Source organism: Myotis myotis, unplaced genomic scaffold, assembly GCF_014108235.1.
Source record: "Myotis myotis isolate mMyoMyo1 unplaced genomic scaffold, mMyoMyo1.p scaffold_m19_p_11, whole genome shotgun sequence".
Lineage (NCBI taxonomy): Eukaryota > Metazoa > Chordata > Mammalia > Chiroptera > Vespertilionidae > Myotis > Myotis myotis.
In genome coordinates, this window is record NW_023416315.1 from 1436609 (window position 1) to 1454054 (window position 17446).

Sequence of the window (17446 nt, forward strand, 5' to 3'; positions counted from 1 at the left end):
TCTCTCTTTCACTCTCTTTAAAAACCAATGGAAAATTATCCTCGGGTGAAGATTAAAATAATGATAATAATAATACAAACCAACCTAAGTTCCAAAATAGAAGGAGGGTTTAAATCGAAGCTCATGCACCTGCACAGTGGGTGTGACACAGACGTTACACTGAAGGCTGGCAGTGTGGTCACGGCAACGTCTTAGGCAGGCACTTTATTTTTATGAAGAGCATGTATCACCCCGTATTGTCTACAATATGTAAATGTGTGGGCACGCACACACATATACACACGCACGCACATACACACGCATGCACACACGCGCACATGTATACACATGCACACGCACGCATACACACTCATGTACACACGCGTGCACATGCACACACACGTATGCACACACATATACACACGCACGCGCATACACACACGCGCACGCACACACACTCCAGGGCTGTAACAGTGAGATCTCCAGCAGTGCATGTGGTTTACGTGTTTGGCCTCCTCCTCCTCCTCCTCCTCCTCCTCCTCCTCCTCCTCCTCCTCCTCCTCCTCCTCCTCCTCCTCTGAGGCCACACCCAGGGGAACCTAGACCCCGAGCCTTCCCTGCTGGCCTCTGCCCAGGGACCAGGGCCCCCGGCGATGGCCACACCCCAGAAGCTCACCTCCCGCCTCTCTCCACAGGGAAGGAGAGCCCGCCAGTGAGCGACACCCCGGAGGACAGCGACGAGCCCATGCCGGTCCCCGAAGACCTGTCCACCACGTCCGGAGGCCAGCAGGGCGCCAAGGCCGACAGGGGCGCGGGTGAGTCAGTCGCGGCCGGCGGAGGCCCTCCGTCTGCTCCTGGGAACTTTGTCTCTGTCCTTCTCCCCACTGTTTCCCTCAGCCGCACACTCAGGAGTGCAGACCCTCGGACAGGCCCTTTGTCTGATAGACGCTCCCGGCAGCTCGGCCAGGGACCCCACGGGCAGCCCCGTGGCCGTGTTGGGGGCAGCCGCCTTGGGGGCACATCGCCAGCCCTGCCCTCCTTCCCCCGTGCCCGGTGTGGGGAGATGGGGGTCTGTGGGTTCGGCTGCTGACAGTCACCATCCCGGGTGTCGGGGAGAGGCCACCTGTGCTGGAGCTCAGGGCGGGAGGGTGCACATCCTGCTCTCCCTCTCACACGCTCCTCAAAGGCGACATTGAACTGAAAATAGGAAATCTGAAACACAGAAAAGAACAGATGATAAACACGCATCTCGGAGAGCTCAGTGGACACACTCAGTCCTGCCCACACCTGTCCATGGAGGACCGGACCCTGGTTCCCGGGCCCTGCTCTCTGCAGTGCACATCGACAAACACGCCCTTCACTTGCCCAGGACCGGAGAGGGGCCTCGGGCCTCGGGCCGGGGAAACCATGTGGACTCGCACCCACTAACCCTCAAAATGACCCGTGCGCCCGGACATCGAGTTAGGGCTCTGGGGGCCATCCTGGCGGAACAGGGCAGCTGTCCCCCAAGTGCCCTGCAGCCTGGGGGTCAGAGCCCCCACGACATCCCTTAGGGCTGACTCCTGGGGGGGGACAGCACACCTGGCGCCGGTGGCCAGCCACGTCCAGCAGGCCCACGCCTCTCTGTGGGTCGCCCCTATGGACCCGAGGGCTTGGTGCTGTGCCCCTGGCGAGAGCCCCAGCCCCCAGTGCTCCTGACGGCCCCAGACTGCGTTCTCTGGGCACCTGGGAGCCGGCGCTGCTCCTGCCCGCATGGGCGTGGCTGCCGGGGGGGGGGCGGGCTTGCCGGGCCAAGGTCTCCTCCCAGGCCCTTTCACGATCACGTTGGTAAAAAGTGAGCTTCAGAGTTTAAGATGGAGAACACCCGGCAGGCCTCTGGGGGTGCCAGCCGCTGACGTGGGCGCTGGGACAGTCGGGAACAAAGGCTCTGGGGGCACAGGCCAGGCCGGGGCCACAGCAGGGAAGCCACGGAGGGCAAGGCCCAGGCGACACCTGTTCTCTCGTGAGGGTAGACCAGGCTCCTGGAGGTAATGGGGAGCCCGGGGCCGCCCCAGGGAAAGGCAGGACGGTTTCTGCAGAGCAGAGCATGAGCAGTGCGTGAGCGAGTGAGGAGTGCAGGCCCCAGCCCCCACCTGCCCCTTCCCGACGTGGGTGGGCACGGGCATCCGCGTGCGGAGCGTGTCACCTACCCAGTGTGCGCTGTGTGTGGGAAGCAAGGTGAGCGTGTGGAGAGCATTAGGAGCCCGGCCCGCGTGGCTCCGTGGCTGAGCGTTGGCCTATGAACCAGGAGGTCACCGTCCGATTCCCCGTCAGGGCACAGGTCCGGGTTGCGGGCTCAACCCCAGTGAGGGGCGTCCGGGAAGCAGCTGGCCAGTGATTCTCTCTCATCATGGATGTCTCTCTCTCTCCCTCTCCCTTCCTTTCTCTCTAAAAATCAACAAAAGTAAAACATTTTTAAAAAGAGCCGTAGGAGACAGTGTAAGGCCAGGGGATAAGGAAGCTGAAGGGGCTGCTCCCGGCGGGCTCAGAGCAGGAGGGCCGGGCCAGGACCGGAAGGGGAGCGCGCCCTGCAGAGGCAGTGGGGCCCGAGGAGGGAGCGCTGCGGGGACCTGGCAGAGCTGGGGGAGGCACCTCAGACGGAAGGAAGGAAGCGCCAAGTCCGAGCCCCTCTCTGGCCCGGCCGAGCCTGGGGTTCCTCATGTAAAGTGGTGGCGGCAGCTGAGCCTGCTTATCTCGTCAGCAGACACGTCCCCAGAACCGCGCAGGGTGGGCGAAGGGAGCAGCAAGCTGCTGCGGACAGAGTAGCACAGACAGAGGGAAGGGACGGACGGACAGAGGGACAGGGCAGGGCAGGGCAGAGAAGATGGCAGCTTAGGCGGACGGAACAGGTGGAACGGATGGCTTATGAAGAGGGTAGCGGAGCCCAGAGCGGCCTCACCGAGAGAGGGGAGGGGAGCAGGGCATGTGGACACCTGGGCGGAAGAGGGACGCGTCGATTTTAACAAAACGATCCAGGTCCTATCCGTGAGCAAGGACCCTGGGCTCCCAAGGCCGTGGCGACCCAGGCCCGGAGGTGCCTGTCCCCTCGGAGAGGAGGGGCTGGGGCTGGGGAGGCCCCGCCCCCAAGTGCCAGGGCTGGGGCAGAGATAAGGAGGCTCAGAAGCAGGGCGCCCACCCAGCTGCGCCCTGAGGGAGACCCGCAGAGAGGCTGAGCAGTGAGAGCAGAAGGAGGGGGGTTGGTTTCCTGCCCAGAGGACCGGACCTGGGGCAGCCATGCCTCCTGGGAGGCGGGAGCGAGGGTGGGCGAGAGTGTGAACAGGCGGCGACCCCGAGTTTGTCTCTAGGATGCGCTCCGCTGGCCTCTGCAGCCGGCGCCCGCCTGCGCTGGACCCGGCTCACGTCCGGCCTCCTCCCCGCAGCCTAATCGCACCTCGGCGGGAGCAGGTGGCTTCTCGGAGCGGTGAGCTCACCTGGTCCTTCCCTTCCAGGAGCTGGACCAGGGTTTCACTCACCCTGGCCAAGATGGAAAAAAACGCAAGAAAAGTAGAAAGAAATCTTTACTTTTTCCCCCTCATTGGAATCCAGAGAAATGGTTAAGTGTGGAAAAACAAATTTTCCTTTTTGCTCCAAGAATTCTAAGTAAAAAGCCCTTCGCCGGATCTGAGTTGGAGGACAGAGGGGCCTGGCAAGAGGGTTTCCTGTACGTTTAGTTGGTTACTCAGTGTCAGATCTCACCTTCGTTGTAAGGTTTCTGACAGGATACGGAGGCCTTGCTGAGGGTGGAGGCAGGCTGCGGCGACAGCCTGGGGGAGGGGTGGCCGGTTTCCACCGTGGAAGGTGGAGGGAGAAGCTGGGCTGGGCTGCCTGGAGGCGGGCAGCTGGTGGAGCGGATGCGCTATCTCCTCAGCAGTTGCAGGAAGTGCTGCTATCTGCCCGCATCGCCCTCGCCCGAGCTGATAAGCCCGAGCTGGGCGTTATCTGGCGGCATCTGAGCAGAGCTGCAGCAGCTCGGGGTGCAGGGGGGCGCTCTGGGGCCGCCGCGGGCCTGGCTGCTGGACCTCAGGGCTGGGCCTGTCTGGGTTGGATTCTTATTTTCCCCCGAGAAGCACCGGCAGGGCTGCTCCTCTTCAGGCTGAAGGGCCAATGGTTTGGGCGGCAGCTCACGAAGCCCCGTTCCCACCCTGACGCGGTCTCTCGGGGACGCCTGGTGGAGGCCGCAGGTGTGGGCACCGGGACGTAGCCACGCCAGGCCATTCCAGTTGGAGAGGCGCCCATTGTCCTGAATTTCCAAAAACTGGGACTTGGCGTTCAGAAAAAGTATGTTGCTAACCAGTAAGTCCCTCAGCTTTTGGAAACAGAGGCTGTGGTGGAACAGGCTCGCGGCTTCCCGCTTAAAGCAAATGTTAGGTTTTGCGTTGCCTCCCCTTGATGGTCGGTGGCCACCGGCGCAAGTCGGACCTTCACAGAGCGCGTGAGCATTGGCACTGACATTAAATCTGTGAGTGCGTGAGCCACGGACCTGCAGGAGAAGTGGGTGGGATGGTGTAGAGAAGGGGCAAGGAAGGAGGCGAATGAGTTGCCTGATTTAGGGAAAAGGTCTAGAAAGAAATATGGTGGGGAAGCCCCTGGAAAAGGGAGCGAAAAGAGGGGCAGGTGAGCAGGACGAGCTGGAGAAGGGCCCTCGGATGGTGGTGAAGTCCCAGAGCAGCTCAGGGGATGAAGGCATAGGTGGGATGTAAATGATGGTGAGGGTTATGGAATGAGTGAGCGAGTGAATGAATGAAGGAATGAGTGAGCGAGTGAATGAATGGAGTGAGTGAGTGAATGAGTGAGTGAATAAATGAATGAGTGAGTGATGAATGGTGAGTGAACAAATGAGTGAATGAATGAATGAGTGAACGAGTGAGTGAATGAATGCATGAACTAATGAATGGGTGAGTAAGTAAATGAGTGAACGAATGAATGCATGTGTGAATGAGTGAATGAGTGAGTGAATAAATGAATGAGTGAACAAGTGAATGGTGAATGAACAAATGAGTCAGTGAATGAATGCATGTGTGAATGAGAGTGAATGAGTGAGTGAATGAGTGATTGCATTGGGGACCTCCCTCCTCTCGCAGGCGGAGGCTGTAGGACAGTCGGTGGGTTAGGATTTAAGCTTCACCAGGCAGATTACTTTAGGTCGGTGTATCTCACTGGGCACAGGTGGCATTGGGGCAGAGCCAATTCCTCCCCGGGTGGGATATTTAGCCACCCATGTCCCGCTTCACCTCAGTCATCATGCCTCTCCAGGTGTCCCCCATATTTCCCAGGTGAGAACCCCACTGCACCCCACCATTTCACCCAACGCCTTGTCAGCCACGCGGGTCAGCGCGCCTCACGCACGAGAGCCCTGCCCACGCAGGGGGCAGTTTGTAGCAGGTTAGTTGAGCTTTTTAAATATAGCCAGCGTATCCCCAAACCTGGCGAATGAATTAAAAGAAAAAAAGAACATCTGCAGCAAAACTGGACCAGAAAAAAGTTTGTCAAAACTGGATCGTGGCTTTTCTGACCAACTTCCAGTTTTAACTTTCTGCCTCTGAAGGTGTTAACTGAAAAGTTGCTTATTTTTACAAACAGAAACCAGTGTTCATCTTATCTTCGCTTCATGCTGGCAGCTCCTAGGCCCGACCACCCCGCGCCCAACTGAGTTACGAGGGGAAGTGCGGGCTCTCCCGCGAGAGGAGACGAGTCTGGTCCCGTTCTCTGCTTGGCTCCATCTGTGTGGAGAGCAGGGCTGGCTGTGTGCATCAAACAACCAACCGACATGTCGTTAACTTTCCTTTTACGTGAGGTTTCAGAAAGAAATGGAAAAAAAAAAAAAAAAAGGTTTTGAGCTGTGGTTGCCAGTTGCCACCTGTCCCGTCTGGTTAGGACATTTTCTGATTTGGGAAGTGTAAATATAACCCAGAAAAAAAGCTTCCCCCTTATGCAAAAGCAGAAAGGTTGAGGCAGAACAGAGCCTACCCAGGGCCCTGCCGTTTCCACAGAACCAGTGCCGTTCCGCGGAACTGTGGCCCCGGGGAGCCGGCCCCCAGGACGCCGCCCGCAGCCTCCCGGGCCCAGCCTGCGTGCCTGAGGCCAGGACTGTGCCGTCCAGATAAGCCCGGAGGGAACCACAGCTCCCACGTCATCCAGCCGTGGCCGAGCTCTGACCCTGTGCTGTTGGGATTTGGGGAGGTGGGGGGTGGGGGGGGTAACAGAAATTTGCAGGCAGCTCAGAGAGTGCATCCCGGGGGTGGCCTGCTGGGGCCAGGGCAGATGGGGACCATGCAGGTGCAGAGAAGCCGTGGGCTCTGGCTCAGCTGTGGGCAGCTCAGAGCAGCGTGGTTGGAAGAATTTACACCGTGGCAATTGGCAGATGCTAGACGAGGCTCTGGCTTTGCTTTGTGCGGTCTGCTGGCGCACCTAGACTTGGGCATCTCGACAGCCACCGTGGGGAGCAGGAATCCTTGTGTGGGTGTGGGCGTGGGCGTGGGTGCGGGTGTGAGGGCAGGTGCTATGGGAGAAAGAGCCTGTGGGGGAGCCGTGGGAAGGGAGGGGGTCAATGTAGGTTGTCCAACAAGAGTTGATAACAAATGACTCTGGGCTGTGGCTGCCACACCCTGGGAATGTCAGGCCAACTAGGCTCTGTAGGTGGGAGACTTCTCGAGTTCTAGTTGTGCTGGGAGACAGTGATTAGAAGGGGACTCTGGGGCATGTTATTATTATTATTACTACTAGAGGCCCAGGGCACGAAATTCGTGCACAGGCAGGGTCCCTAGTGGCTGCCGGCCGGGGCCTCTCTTCACTCCGCGCCGCTCCCTGGTGGTCAGCGCACGTCATAGCGAGCGATCGAACTTCCAGTCGGTCGAACTCCCGAGGGGACACTCTGCATATTAGGCTTTTATACACAGATTATTGCCGCTGCTGTTATTTTGATGTGAAGAACTTTGAAACGCAAAGCAGGACTGGTCGGTACTCCATGAATATGTCACTCACGTCCAAGGGTTTCCCCAGGAAAGCATTAGCCCCGTGACAGCCCTCAGGACTTGGACTTGGTGTTCTGAACGCAGTGTGAATTCCTCGGACTGAGTCCAGCCCTGAGGTGTGTGCAGAGCGAGGAGGGCCTCTCCTGGGGTCCCCGGGCATGTGGCTTCCTTAGGACTCTCTCGGGGGCGTGGCCGCACGCAGGTGGCTGGCCTGTGGGAGGACGGGACTCTCTCCGCGGGAGGCACCTGGCACTTGCAGCAACTGGAGTCACTCAACTGCCGCTTCTGCCCTACTTTCAGGGCTGAGCTCAGCTGCAGGACCTCTGGGCGGCAGGTCTCAGGCAGGTCTCCAGGCGGCCTATGGCGGGGAGGGGGGTTGTCGGAGGACAACTTCCCCTCCGGGTACGTGGCTGCAGCCTGCAGTCCCCAGGCTCGATTCCCGGGAAAGCTGGGCCATCTGTCTGTCCCCGCGGCTGACAGTTACAGCGCCTGGCCAGGGCCACCGTCCCTTTTCAGAATGAAGGACCGCGCATTAGAGGAGAGAGCCGGCTGAATGGGAAAGGCACGTTTATTAGGGCCCTGCAGGCAGCTGCGATGATTCTATGATTGTTCCCGGGACCCAGCGGGATGGGCCGCTTTCGCCTGTCTCTGCACTGGCTCACCAGTGGAACGCACAGCCACGGAGGTGATTCTGGCCCGAGTGCTCCGGCCTCGCCCCCTCGCGATGTTAAATAATGGCCAGGAACCGAGACCGGCCTCGCCACCACTGGCCGCGCCTGCGCGTCAGTCTCAGCATCTCAGCAGCCACTGGGGGAATGCGCTCAGGGCGAGGCGGTGGTTGTAAGTGGTTTCAGCCCTGAGATGCCAGCAGTTGTTGTTTTCATCCTCAACCGGCGTTTCCGCACAACGGGAAGCAGCGCTGCCCTCACGCAGCCGGTCCCCACGCTCACGCTTCTGTCTGATGCGGTAGCCGCGGGCGCGGGAGGTCGGCCCGTTTCCACCGCCAGCCGGCCTGTGCACCGCCTCTCCGTGTGTGGGTGGGGGCGGCCAGCCGGTCCTCCGGCCTCGGGCGCCCCGGGGAGTCGCAGCCCCCGGACGGTCCCTGCCTCAGGCAGAGGCTCCCTGCGTGAACGACAGCCCTCACTGTGGCGTCTGTGTGGACCCGTGTCCCGGGGCCGCTCGGCGCCCGAAGAGAATCGGGAGGCCCGCTGGGCGACTGGCGTCCAGTGGCCGCGATAAAAGAGAAAGTCGCGCCTGTGGGTTTGCTTTAACGTCCTTTATTCAACTCCCTGAAGCACCTCAGCGTCGGCCTCACGGGTATTCTGGTCCCTTTTGCACCGAGTCCTGAGGCTGGCGAGTCCTTTAGCTCACGGCACCTCCCGTCCCGGCTCTGACGGGGCGGCCGGGCGGCCTGCGGGCACATCGGGCTGCGTCCCACACAGGAAGGTGTGCGGGACCCTGGGAAGTGGAGCCGGTCGTTGATGGCGTCGCCAGCATAGTTTCTAAATCTGTTGTCTCTCCAGGGGCTTCTCTCAGGCGTCATCACAAATGACTGCCATTCGCTGTGCGTCCTCCACTGCGGGGCCCGTTGGGTTTGCAGACGGCCGAGGTCCCGCCCCCCCTGCAGCATCTGGTTTATTCCTTCGGCTCTGCTCTGCTTGTAGGGCCTGCAGGTACTTGGCTAAGTACCAAGGGGCGCGGACACACAACGCATGGCACCCACCACCTGCCCGAGCCCAGCAGCGGGTTGTGCGGGAGGAGTCGCCCGTGGCCTCGCTCTCCCCGTTCGGTCTGTGCCCATGTGCTCACTCCCTGCGTCGTGTCCGGGTGGGAAATCCCTTCGATCCTGTAAACAAGGTGTTGCTTTATGGACACACAGTCCATCCGCGCAGAATGCATGGTGGACGGGCACCAGGGAGCCAGCCTCACACCAAGGCCCAGGGGGCAGGGGGCAGGGGCAGCGCTTTCATTCTTTAGGGGGCGGGGAGCAGCGTGAGAGGGGAGCAGCGTGAGGGAGGGGAGCAGCGTGAGAGAGGGGAGCAGTGAGGAGGGGAGCAGCGTGAGGGAGGGAGCAGAGTGAGGGAGGGGGAGCAGCGTGAGGGAGGGGAGCAGCGTGAGAGAGGGGAGCAGCGTGAGGGAGGGGGGAGCAGCGTGAGGGAGGGGGGAGCAGCGTGAGGGAGGGGGGAGCAGCGTGGGGGAGCAGAGTCTGTGCTTCCCCTCAGCTCCCTTGTCCTGAGCACCCACGACCCAGGGCTACACTGCACCCTGTGGCTGTGCTGCTATTGTCTTAGGGTTTTTTCTTCCTCCCTGTCTCCCTCCCTCACCCCCTCCCTCTCTCCTTCCCTCCCTCCTTCCCTCCTTCCTCCTCTTCCTTCCTTTCTTTTGAAATTGATCTCAGATGCAGTTTCATGGAGACACTGGTCCTGACACGAGGGCGTGGTCCGCATCTCACCTGGACGTCCTCTGTGACGGGGAACGCACTTGCCAACCTGTGGGCTCTGTGCTGAGGTCACCTGACGCCTGGAGCGCCCGCCTGTGGGCCAGGCTGACCGTGCGGAGCAGCGAGGCCCATGGTGCACACCGGCCGCATCGGACGCAGCACCGCCTGCTGCCGGGCCTATGGGCCTCGGGCCTGTGCCGTAGGCACTGCCACCCCTGGGGAAGGGCCCGCCCTGGAGGGAGCTGAGAGTCGGGAAGCAGCTCTCCACCGTCAGATAAGCGTGATGGACACAGAAGGGCAGGGCCCAGCCCGTGCGGCTCACTGCTGGGCGTCATCCCGGGCACCCAGAGGTCAGGGTTCGGTTCCCGGTCAGGGCACAGGCCCGGGTTGTGGGCTCGATGATCCCCAGTGTGGGGCGTGCGGGTGGCAGCCGATCCAAAGTCCTCTCTCATCATGGATGTTTCTCTCCCTCTCCCTGTCCCTTCATCTCTGAAATCAATACAAATATATTTTTAAAAAACAATAAAAAATATTTTTTAAAAAACCAAAGGGCAGGGAGCAGCCCTTACCGAAACTGTGTCCCTGAACACGTACGTCAGACGCAGATGGAGAATAAGGGAAATGACTGTTTTCGGTTTTGCCGCGTGACTGGAGCTGGCTTCCCGGTCCAGAGCCTGTGGAGGTCACCCCCCTCCCTCCCTAAGGGGACAAGCCGCCTGAATCCGCAGCGTCGGGGGTCCTGGCCATGAGCCGTGTGCCTCCATGGAACCGCCTGCTCATCACACGCTCCCAGGGAGACAGGAATGTTCCGGCCCCTCAACCTGCAGCCGGAATGCGGCTGGCGTGAAGCTCCAGTTGCCGTCCAGTCCTGAGCCCATCGCCAGCTGCCAGCTAGCGGCCCGGGTGCCCAGCTGGGAGGCTGGTCCCTGGGAGCTAAATAGGGAGATGCCAACGCAGCCCAGCACCCCTCCAGGGGGCAGAGGGTGTCCACGTCTGGGAGGCAGGGGGCTCCCTGCGGGGTGGCTTTGGGGGTTGGTTAGTGAGAAGAGGGCTGGGAAGGGCCCGCTCTGTCCCAGGTGCCCCGCGAGGCCCGAGAGAGAGAAGCTTCTGAGGCTCAAAGCGCTTGCCCTCCGGGAGACGGCTGAGCAGAGAGGAGAGTGGTCAGAAGGGCGAACACGGGAACAGCGCGTAGGACACGCTGCCTGCCCTCCCGCTGACAGCGCCTGACCTCACGCACCTGCTGGTTGGCGTGGTTTCTTTTTCCTTTCCTCTTTTTTTAAAGTCTATATTTTTATTGATGCCAGAGAGGAAAGGAGAGGGACCAAGAGACAGGAACATCGATGGTGAGAGGGGATCATGGATCGGCTGCCTCCTGCACGCCCCACACTGGGGGTCAAGCCCGCCACCCAGGCCTGTGCCCTGACCGGGAATCGAACCCTGACTTCCTGGTTCATGGTCGACGCTCAGCCACTGAGCCAGCCAGCCAGGCCATCCACGGTCGGATTTGAGGGGCAGAGAGCGGGGAGGAGGAGAGGGGCCCTGCTACATGTGCCCTCGCTCCTGCGTCCTCAGGTCTGTGGGGCCTGGACCGCGGTCCCCACCCCGGAGGCCGCAGGTGCCGGCTGCTGGGGCACGTCTCCCTCCTCCCGCCTGCGCCTGGCTGCCGGCCTCAGGACGGGCTGGGGTGGGGCTGTGTTGCTGGGGCTGTTACATGGGGGGCGGGGGGGGGGGCGGTTGGAACACTGACCGGCAGGCCCTGAAGTCCTGCTAGTATTTCCACAGCCGCTTCGCAAGGTGCCGGCAGAAAACGTAGCCTTTTTAAGTTTTTAAAAATATTCAGATCATCGGCTTTGTTAGTGGCATGAGCACCCGGGCCGTCCGGACAGCGTGTGGGGACGGAGGCAGTTCATGATAGTTCGTCTGCAAACCGGGCCCCAGGTCAAAGCCGGGCTGAGGAAGCCATGGGAAACCATGGAGCAAGTTCCTGAAAGCGACCAACACTCAGGCCAGCATCAAAGCAAGAGCAGAAGCCTCGGCCGTTCCCATGCCGTGCTCCCGGCACGCCCTCCGCAGCCGCGTCCCCGGGGCCGTGCGTCACAGTTCCTTTTGCTCATCGGCTGCAGCCCCTCTTTTAATGGGTCTTTGTCGTGGACCGTGTTACAGGCGTCCTCCTCTTACCCCCTCCGAGCCTCTCCTCCCCGCTCCGCCGGCCCTGGCCTTGCTGTGTCTGTGTCCACGGGCCGTGCTCGTGTGCATACGGTGTCTGGCTCATCGCGCCCCCCGCCCTCCCCCTCGGGGAACCCTCAGCCTGTTCCCTGCCTCCGTGTCTCTGGGTCTGCTTTGCTCCTCAGTTATTTTGTTCATTGGCTTCCGCGATGAGTGAGGTCATGGGATCCGGGTCTTTCTCGTCGGCCTTGTTTCGCTTAGCGTGACGCTCTCCGGCCCCTCCGTGGGCCTCGCAGGGCGAGCGTCCTTTCACGGCTGCGTGGGGTTCCCTGGGGTGGAGGTGCCGGCTTTCTGTTCACGCGCCTGCTGACGGTCCCGGGAAGGCCGCGTTTTTATCAAGTTTCATTTTCACTCTCGTAAGTGACACTGCTTCCCTGTGACACACCGGTCCTGCCGGGATCCGGCCTTCAGAGCCGGCGGGCGTGTGCTGGGCCACGCGAGCTCGCAGCTGTTCAAGAGCAGGGGAGCCAGGTGACGGGTGGGGGGGGCGGGGGAGCCGGGTGATGGGGGGCGGGGGGGGGCGGGTGCTTCCGGTGGCGCTGCTGGCCGGCTCGCCACAGGCCCCTGTGCGGTCGCCGTGGCGGGTGGCGATGCTGGCTGACTGTCCCTTCCACTTGCCCGCGTCCTTGGGTCAGGAAGGCTCCCCTCCCAAGATCCACAGAGAAGCCGGAGCCTGGGCCACAGGCCACGCGGCTAACCCGGGAGCCGTGGCAGAGCCACGAGTCCCACCGAGAAAGGGAAAGGTCGCTGACGCCCTCACGCGATGCCCCCTCAGGGGCTGTGAGCAGAATTCTCGCCTCAGCCCTGGCCGGTGGCTCCGTGGTTAGAGCCTCGGACTGAAGGGTCAAGGGTTCAATTCCTAGTCCAGGGCACGGACCTCGGTTGTGGGTTTGATCCCCGGCCCCAGTCGGGGCACGAGCAGGAGGCAGCCAATCAGTGCGTCTCTCTCACACCGATGTTTCTCTCTCTCTTTCTCTCTCCCTCTTGTCTCCCCCTCCTCCTCCTTCCCTCCCAAAACACCACGGAAAACATCCTCAGGTGAGGATTTAAAGACAAAAGCTTCTCCCCGCGGAGGAGAGAAAAGGGTGGCACACACCGGACCCAGCTCCTGGGGCTGGAGGCAGACAGCTCTGGGCGGGGGCACGGCTCAGACCCAGGAGGCGGAGCTGCGAGGCCGCGGGCGTCATGGCCACGCATGGCTCTGCCCGCGGGACACGCGGCCGCTCTGTGTCAGGAAGGAGCCTGCTGACCCCGGCAGGGGTGGCACCGCAGGCAGTGATGGGGGAGGGCGTGGGGGGGAGCCCACACAGCAGGACTCGGTTCCGTAGTGGACGGTCAGCCAGTGAGTGTATCTCACGCAGCGAGAGGACCCGCCCACGTGTGCAATCGCTGCGCGGGCCCTGCGCTAAGGATGCCGATGGCGCCTTTGCCTCCCACCCCCCCAGCCACCCACCCACCCACCGGGGAGAGCGGCCCTGGTCCTGGCGACGAGGCACACCTTACATCCCGCGTCGTCCTCCATCTCCTGGGCGAGGAGGCCTGGCCGTGTCCCCGCGTGTCCCCGCGCCACACGCCGCCCAGAGTGGCAGGCGCCGCTGGGAGAGGTCAGGCCTCCTTCTCGCTCCAGCTCCATCGCTGGTGCTTAAACAAACGAGGTTAATTCCTGATCCAGTCGCACAGCCTGTGCGCCAGCCTCTGCGATCCAAGGCTTTTGTCCTCTGGCCCCGTGGCCACCCGTGTTTTCTGCCTGTGCTGTGGCGCCACCTCCTCAGAGCAGCGTCGGGGGGCACTGTGGGCAGTGCTGGCGCCCGGGGGGGGGGGAGTGAGTGGCAGGGGATGGGCTCCCGATAGCCCCTGTGGTCCGGCCTGTGGGCAGTGTCTGCTGGGCGCACGGTGAGGACAGGGTGAGCAGGGCCCACGCAGGCCTCCCTGGGGACTGGACGCAGAGGCCGCAGGGAGGCGGGGGACCCAGAAAGGCAGGCGCAGAGCCGGTTCCGGTGACAGCGGTGTGGCTGTCGGAGGACCTGGTGCCTGGGACTCAGAGAGGCTGACAGGAGAAGTGGGGGAAGCAGAACCCTGGGCCGGGGGCGAGAGGATGAGCCCGCCCACTTCGGAGCCAGTCTCCCTGGGAAGGGGCCGCAGAGGCCACAGGGAGGCGGGGGACCCACGAGCCCGCCCACTGAGGAGCAGGTCTCCCTACCGTGGCCCCGGCAGCCAAGCGGGGGCAGGGGACCGACTGGGCGTCCGCGGAGAGCCCCCCTCCCCCAGGGACTGCCAGATGGAGCTGTGACCCTGTTGCCGCTCAGGAGGTGGTGGGTGGTCCAGGGAGCCTGGGAGAAGGAGGGCTCATCCCCGTGTTGTCAGCGATGCTGGGATGTGAGGTGGGGGGCAGAGGGCCCCTCCGTGCAAAGCTGGAGTCAGGGCTTGGGGACAGGCCCGCTGGTCCTGCTCCTGTGTCCAGCGGGTCTGGCAGCCCAGGGGCCGCGTGAGAGGTGGAGGGGGGCGGGCCGGCGAGGGGGCCTGGGCTCGAGCCCCTGGTGACCCTGCGGCAGCGCCTGCGGCCCTCCTCCCGCCCAGCAGGCACGCGCCGCACAGCCGGGGAGCAGGGGCGCACGCTGGCCACCCCCCCTCCCCGTGCCCTACCCCCCGGGCAGCACTGGCCTCCCTCGCGCGGCCCCCTCCGCCGGTGCTCAGGGCGCAGGAGCAGGTGCCGCTGGGACGCGAGTGACTGACGGGTGAGGAGGTCACGTTGCCGAAGCGCCAGCAGCGGCCTTGCCCGCGGTGAGGGGCGGTGGCCGGTGCCGTGCAGCCGGGCAGACGCTGGGCTGGGTTGGAGGCTGGGGGACGGGGCGATAGCAGGTCGGACAGGAGCTGGATGAGGTGACGGGGTGACGCCGGCAGGCGAGGCCACGCCTCACATCATGCACCGCGACCGCCTCCCCCGCCGTGAGAGACGTGAACCTGGGGGTGAAATATCCGCGCCGTGAGGTGTCCCGTGTGTGTGTCATCGGTGACTCACAGAGGCGGGTCTCAGGGCGACATCTCCTGCGGCTGAGCGAGGGCCGGGGCCTGCCGGGGCCCGGGGAGACCTCCACGCGGGTGCCCCTGGGCCCATCCACTCCCTCTGAGATTCCTCTCTCAGCAGCCAGCCCAGGACAGACTGTCGGTGCTGAGCCGAGGTCGTGAAGCCTCCCCTACCGTTCCATTGTCCACCACGTGCTGCCTCCTCTTTTTTAAAAAAATATTTTAATTGATTTCAGAGAGGAAGGGAGAGGGAGAGAGAATCCCTGATCTGCTGCCTCCTGCACGCCTCCCACTGGGGATCGAACCCACAACCCAGGCATGTGCCCTGACCAGGCATCGAACCTGGGACCCTTCAGTCTGTAGGCCAATGCTCTATCCACTGAGCAAAACCAGCTAGGACTCTCCTCTTTTAAAAAAAAAATGTTTTAAATTGATTTCAGAGAGGAAGGGAGAGGGAGAGAGAGAGAAACATCAGTGATGAGAGAGAAACATCGATCAGTTGCCTCCTGCACGCCCCACCCTGGGGTGTGCCCTGACCCCCTCTTTTCCTGTCTGTGAATAGAAAACCCTGGGACCCCAGCCCCTGCAGGTCTAGGACAGGGGAGGGGAGCGGGTGTCAGCATGTGAGGACTCGGTGTTTTCCTGTTAAAAAGTCATTTATCACCAGGAGCAACCAAGTGTCCCAGCCCCTGATGAACGAGGCCGTGCATGGCTGCACCTTCGGCTGAGGCAGCACTGTCATCATTTCCCAGAAGGGCACCAGCTCACCCATTTCCTGTTTTTATCTCAGAACGTCCTGTGTTTCCTCCCCCCAAGATTTCCTGGCAGTGGGACCCGGGAAGCAGGTGACACGGGCCCTCAGGCCCCACCCAAGGTGCATGCACGTTGCACGCGGTGGCAGCCAAGTCCGCGTCTTTGCACAGAACGAGGGTGTGAGGGGCGAGCTTACAACCGATGACACGGGAAGGCACCCCGCAGGCTGCCAGCACCTCCTCGTGCAGCCGTGGGGGCGTCTCTTCACCCCAACACTTTCTGAGCTGCTCCCACTGCCTTCTCCATTGTTGGCGGATTTTAACCCTTGGACAAGGAGTCATTCCAGAACCTACTAGACCCACCAGGGATTCTTTCAAGAATAGCTTGAGCCCAGCCGGCTGGCTCAGTGGATGAGCATCCATCCACCTATGAACCAGGAGGTCAGGGTTCGATTCCCGGTCAGAGCACAGGCCGGGGGTTGCAGGCTCCATCCCCAGTGTGAGGCGTGCAGGAGGCAGCCGATCAATGGTTCTCTCTCATCACTGATGTTTCTCTCTCCCTCTCCCTTCCTCTCTGAAATCAATAAAAAGCATTTAAAAAAAAAAAAAAAAAAAAAAAGAACAGCTTGAGAACACCTTCACCTTGTCTTCTTTCCACAAGCTTACGCGTGGACAAGCCAGAGCTGGAGAGGCCGTCTGGGCCCTGGCCTGGCACACTGAGTGTGTAGGCAGGGGGCTGCCCGGCATTTCATGCACCTGCTCATTCACTCACTCATTCACTCACTCACTCACTCACTCACTCATTCATTCGCAAACATATCTGTCCCCAAAGGCGCCGGGCTCCGTGCCCACATTTTCCATAGCTACCGACCGATGGCAGCCACGTAACCAGGGAGGAGCCGAGCCCTTGGCCATGTGGGTCCCTAGCTTCCCTTCAGGAGGAGTCACCCATGGACAACGTCCCCGTCCCCGAAGGACCCGCCTCTGAACCCCGTGTCCCTTGGGATAGTGTTTTCCGCCTCCTCCCTCTTTCTCGCTCCCTCTCCCTCCCTCCCTCTCTCCCTCTCTCCCTCTCCCTCTCCCTCTCCCTCCCTCTCCCTCTCCCTCCCCCACTCTCTCTCTCTCCTTCTAGTCTGCAGCTTCGGGTCTGCTGGCTGTTAGATAAGGAGAAGGCGTGCCGTGACCCGCCCTCGCGCATGGTCAGTGAGGGCACAGCTCCTGGCACGGAGGGGAGGGGCTCCCGGGGCGTAAACATGTGGATCTGAGCTCAGAGCCGTTGACCTGCTCTTCCCAGCTGCCCCGAGGCCGGGCTGGCTCCTCCCACTCGGGACCCGTGGCCTCCGTGGCTGCAGGTGGCGCCTCCCCTCTGGGTCTGTGTAGTGTCCACCAGACAAGACTTGGGGGGGGGGGGCAACTTCATTGTCCGGAGTTTGCATGTTTACGTTAGCGATCCCGAGTGAGGCCGGCACCTGCTCGCCACTCACCGGGCCTGAGGCCTGGCTGCCCACCAGGCAGACGTCTGCTGGCCTTTCTGAGCTCTCACCTTTGACCTTGAGGCCTGACCTTGGGGGGATCAGGAGGTGGCCTCCTTTCCGTCTGGTCTTCAGCCGCAGGTCAGGGCTCTCTGGGGTCGCCCAGTGGCGTGACCGAGGTGGAGGCCAGTCCCTTGGGGACAAGTGTCTTCAGGGTGAGCCCAGGCCCGCTGGCCCAGAGGCTGGGGGAGCTGGGTCCCGGGGTCCTGGGGGGGGGCGGGGTCTGCACCCGCCTCCTGAGAACTGAAAGGTCTCTCCTGTTAGCAAATCTCTCAATCCGACAGCACGTTCCTGGGAGTTTCATTTATGGAAAAGTGTCGGTGACCCCTTCACATGCTTCTCCGGCTCTATGACCACAGAGACGCCGGGAGCCGGAGCCGGGGGCCGGGAGCCGGGAGCTGGGCCTGCATTGAAACTCGGTGGCCGTTGGCTTGGTCCTGGGAGAGGCAGCCTGGGTCCTTGGCCACGTGAACGGGCGTGTGT

The 17446-nt window shown here is 62.1% G+C and overlaps 1 protein-coding gene across 9 annotated transcripts in view; it reads left to right on the plus strand.

Moving 5' to 3' along the window:
- The window catches only part of IKZF1 (IKAROS family zinc finger 1), a 74921-nt gene that overhangs the window by 21537 nt on the left and 35938 nt on the right, over nt 1-17446 (plus strand). For all 9 annotated transcript variants that reach the window (XM_036327216.1, XM_036327215.1, XM_036327211.1 and 6 more), the window contains exon 3: nt 675-794. In XM_036327216.1, coding sequence (XP_036183109.1) covers nt 675-794 — 120 coding nt within the window. The remainder of the gene's footprint in view (nt 1-674; nt 795-17446) is intronic.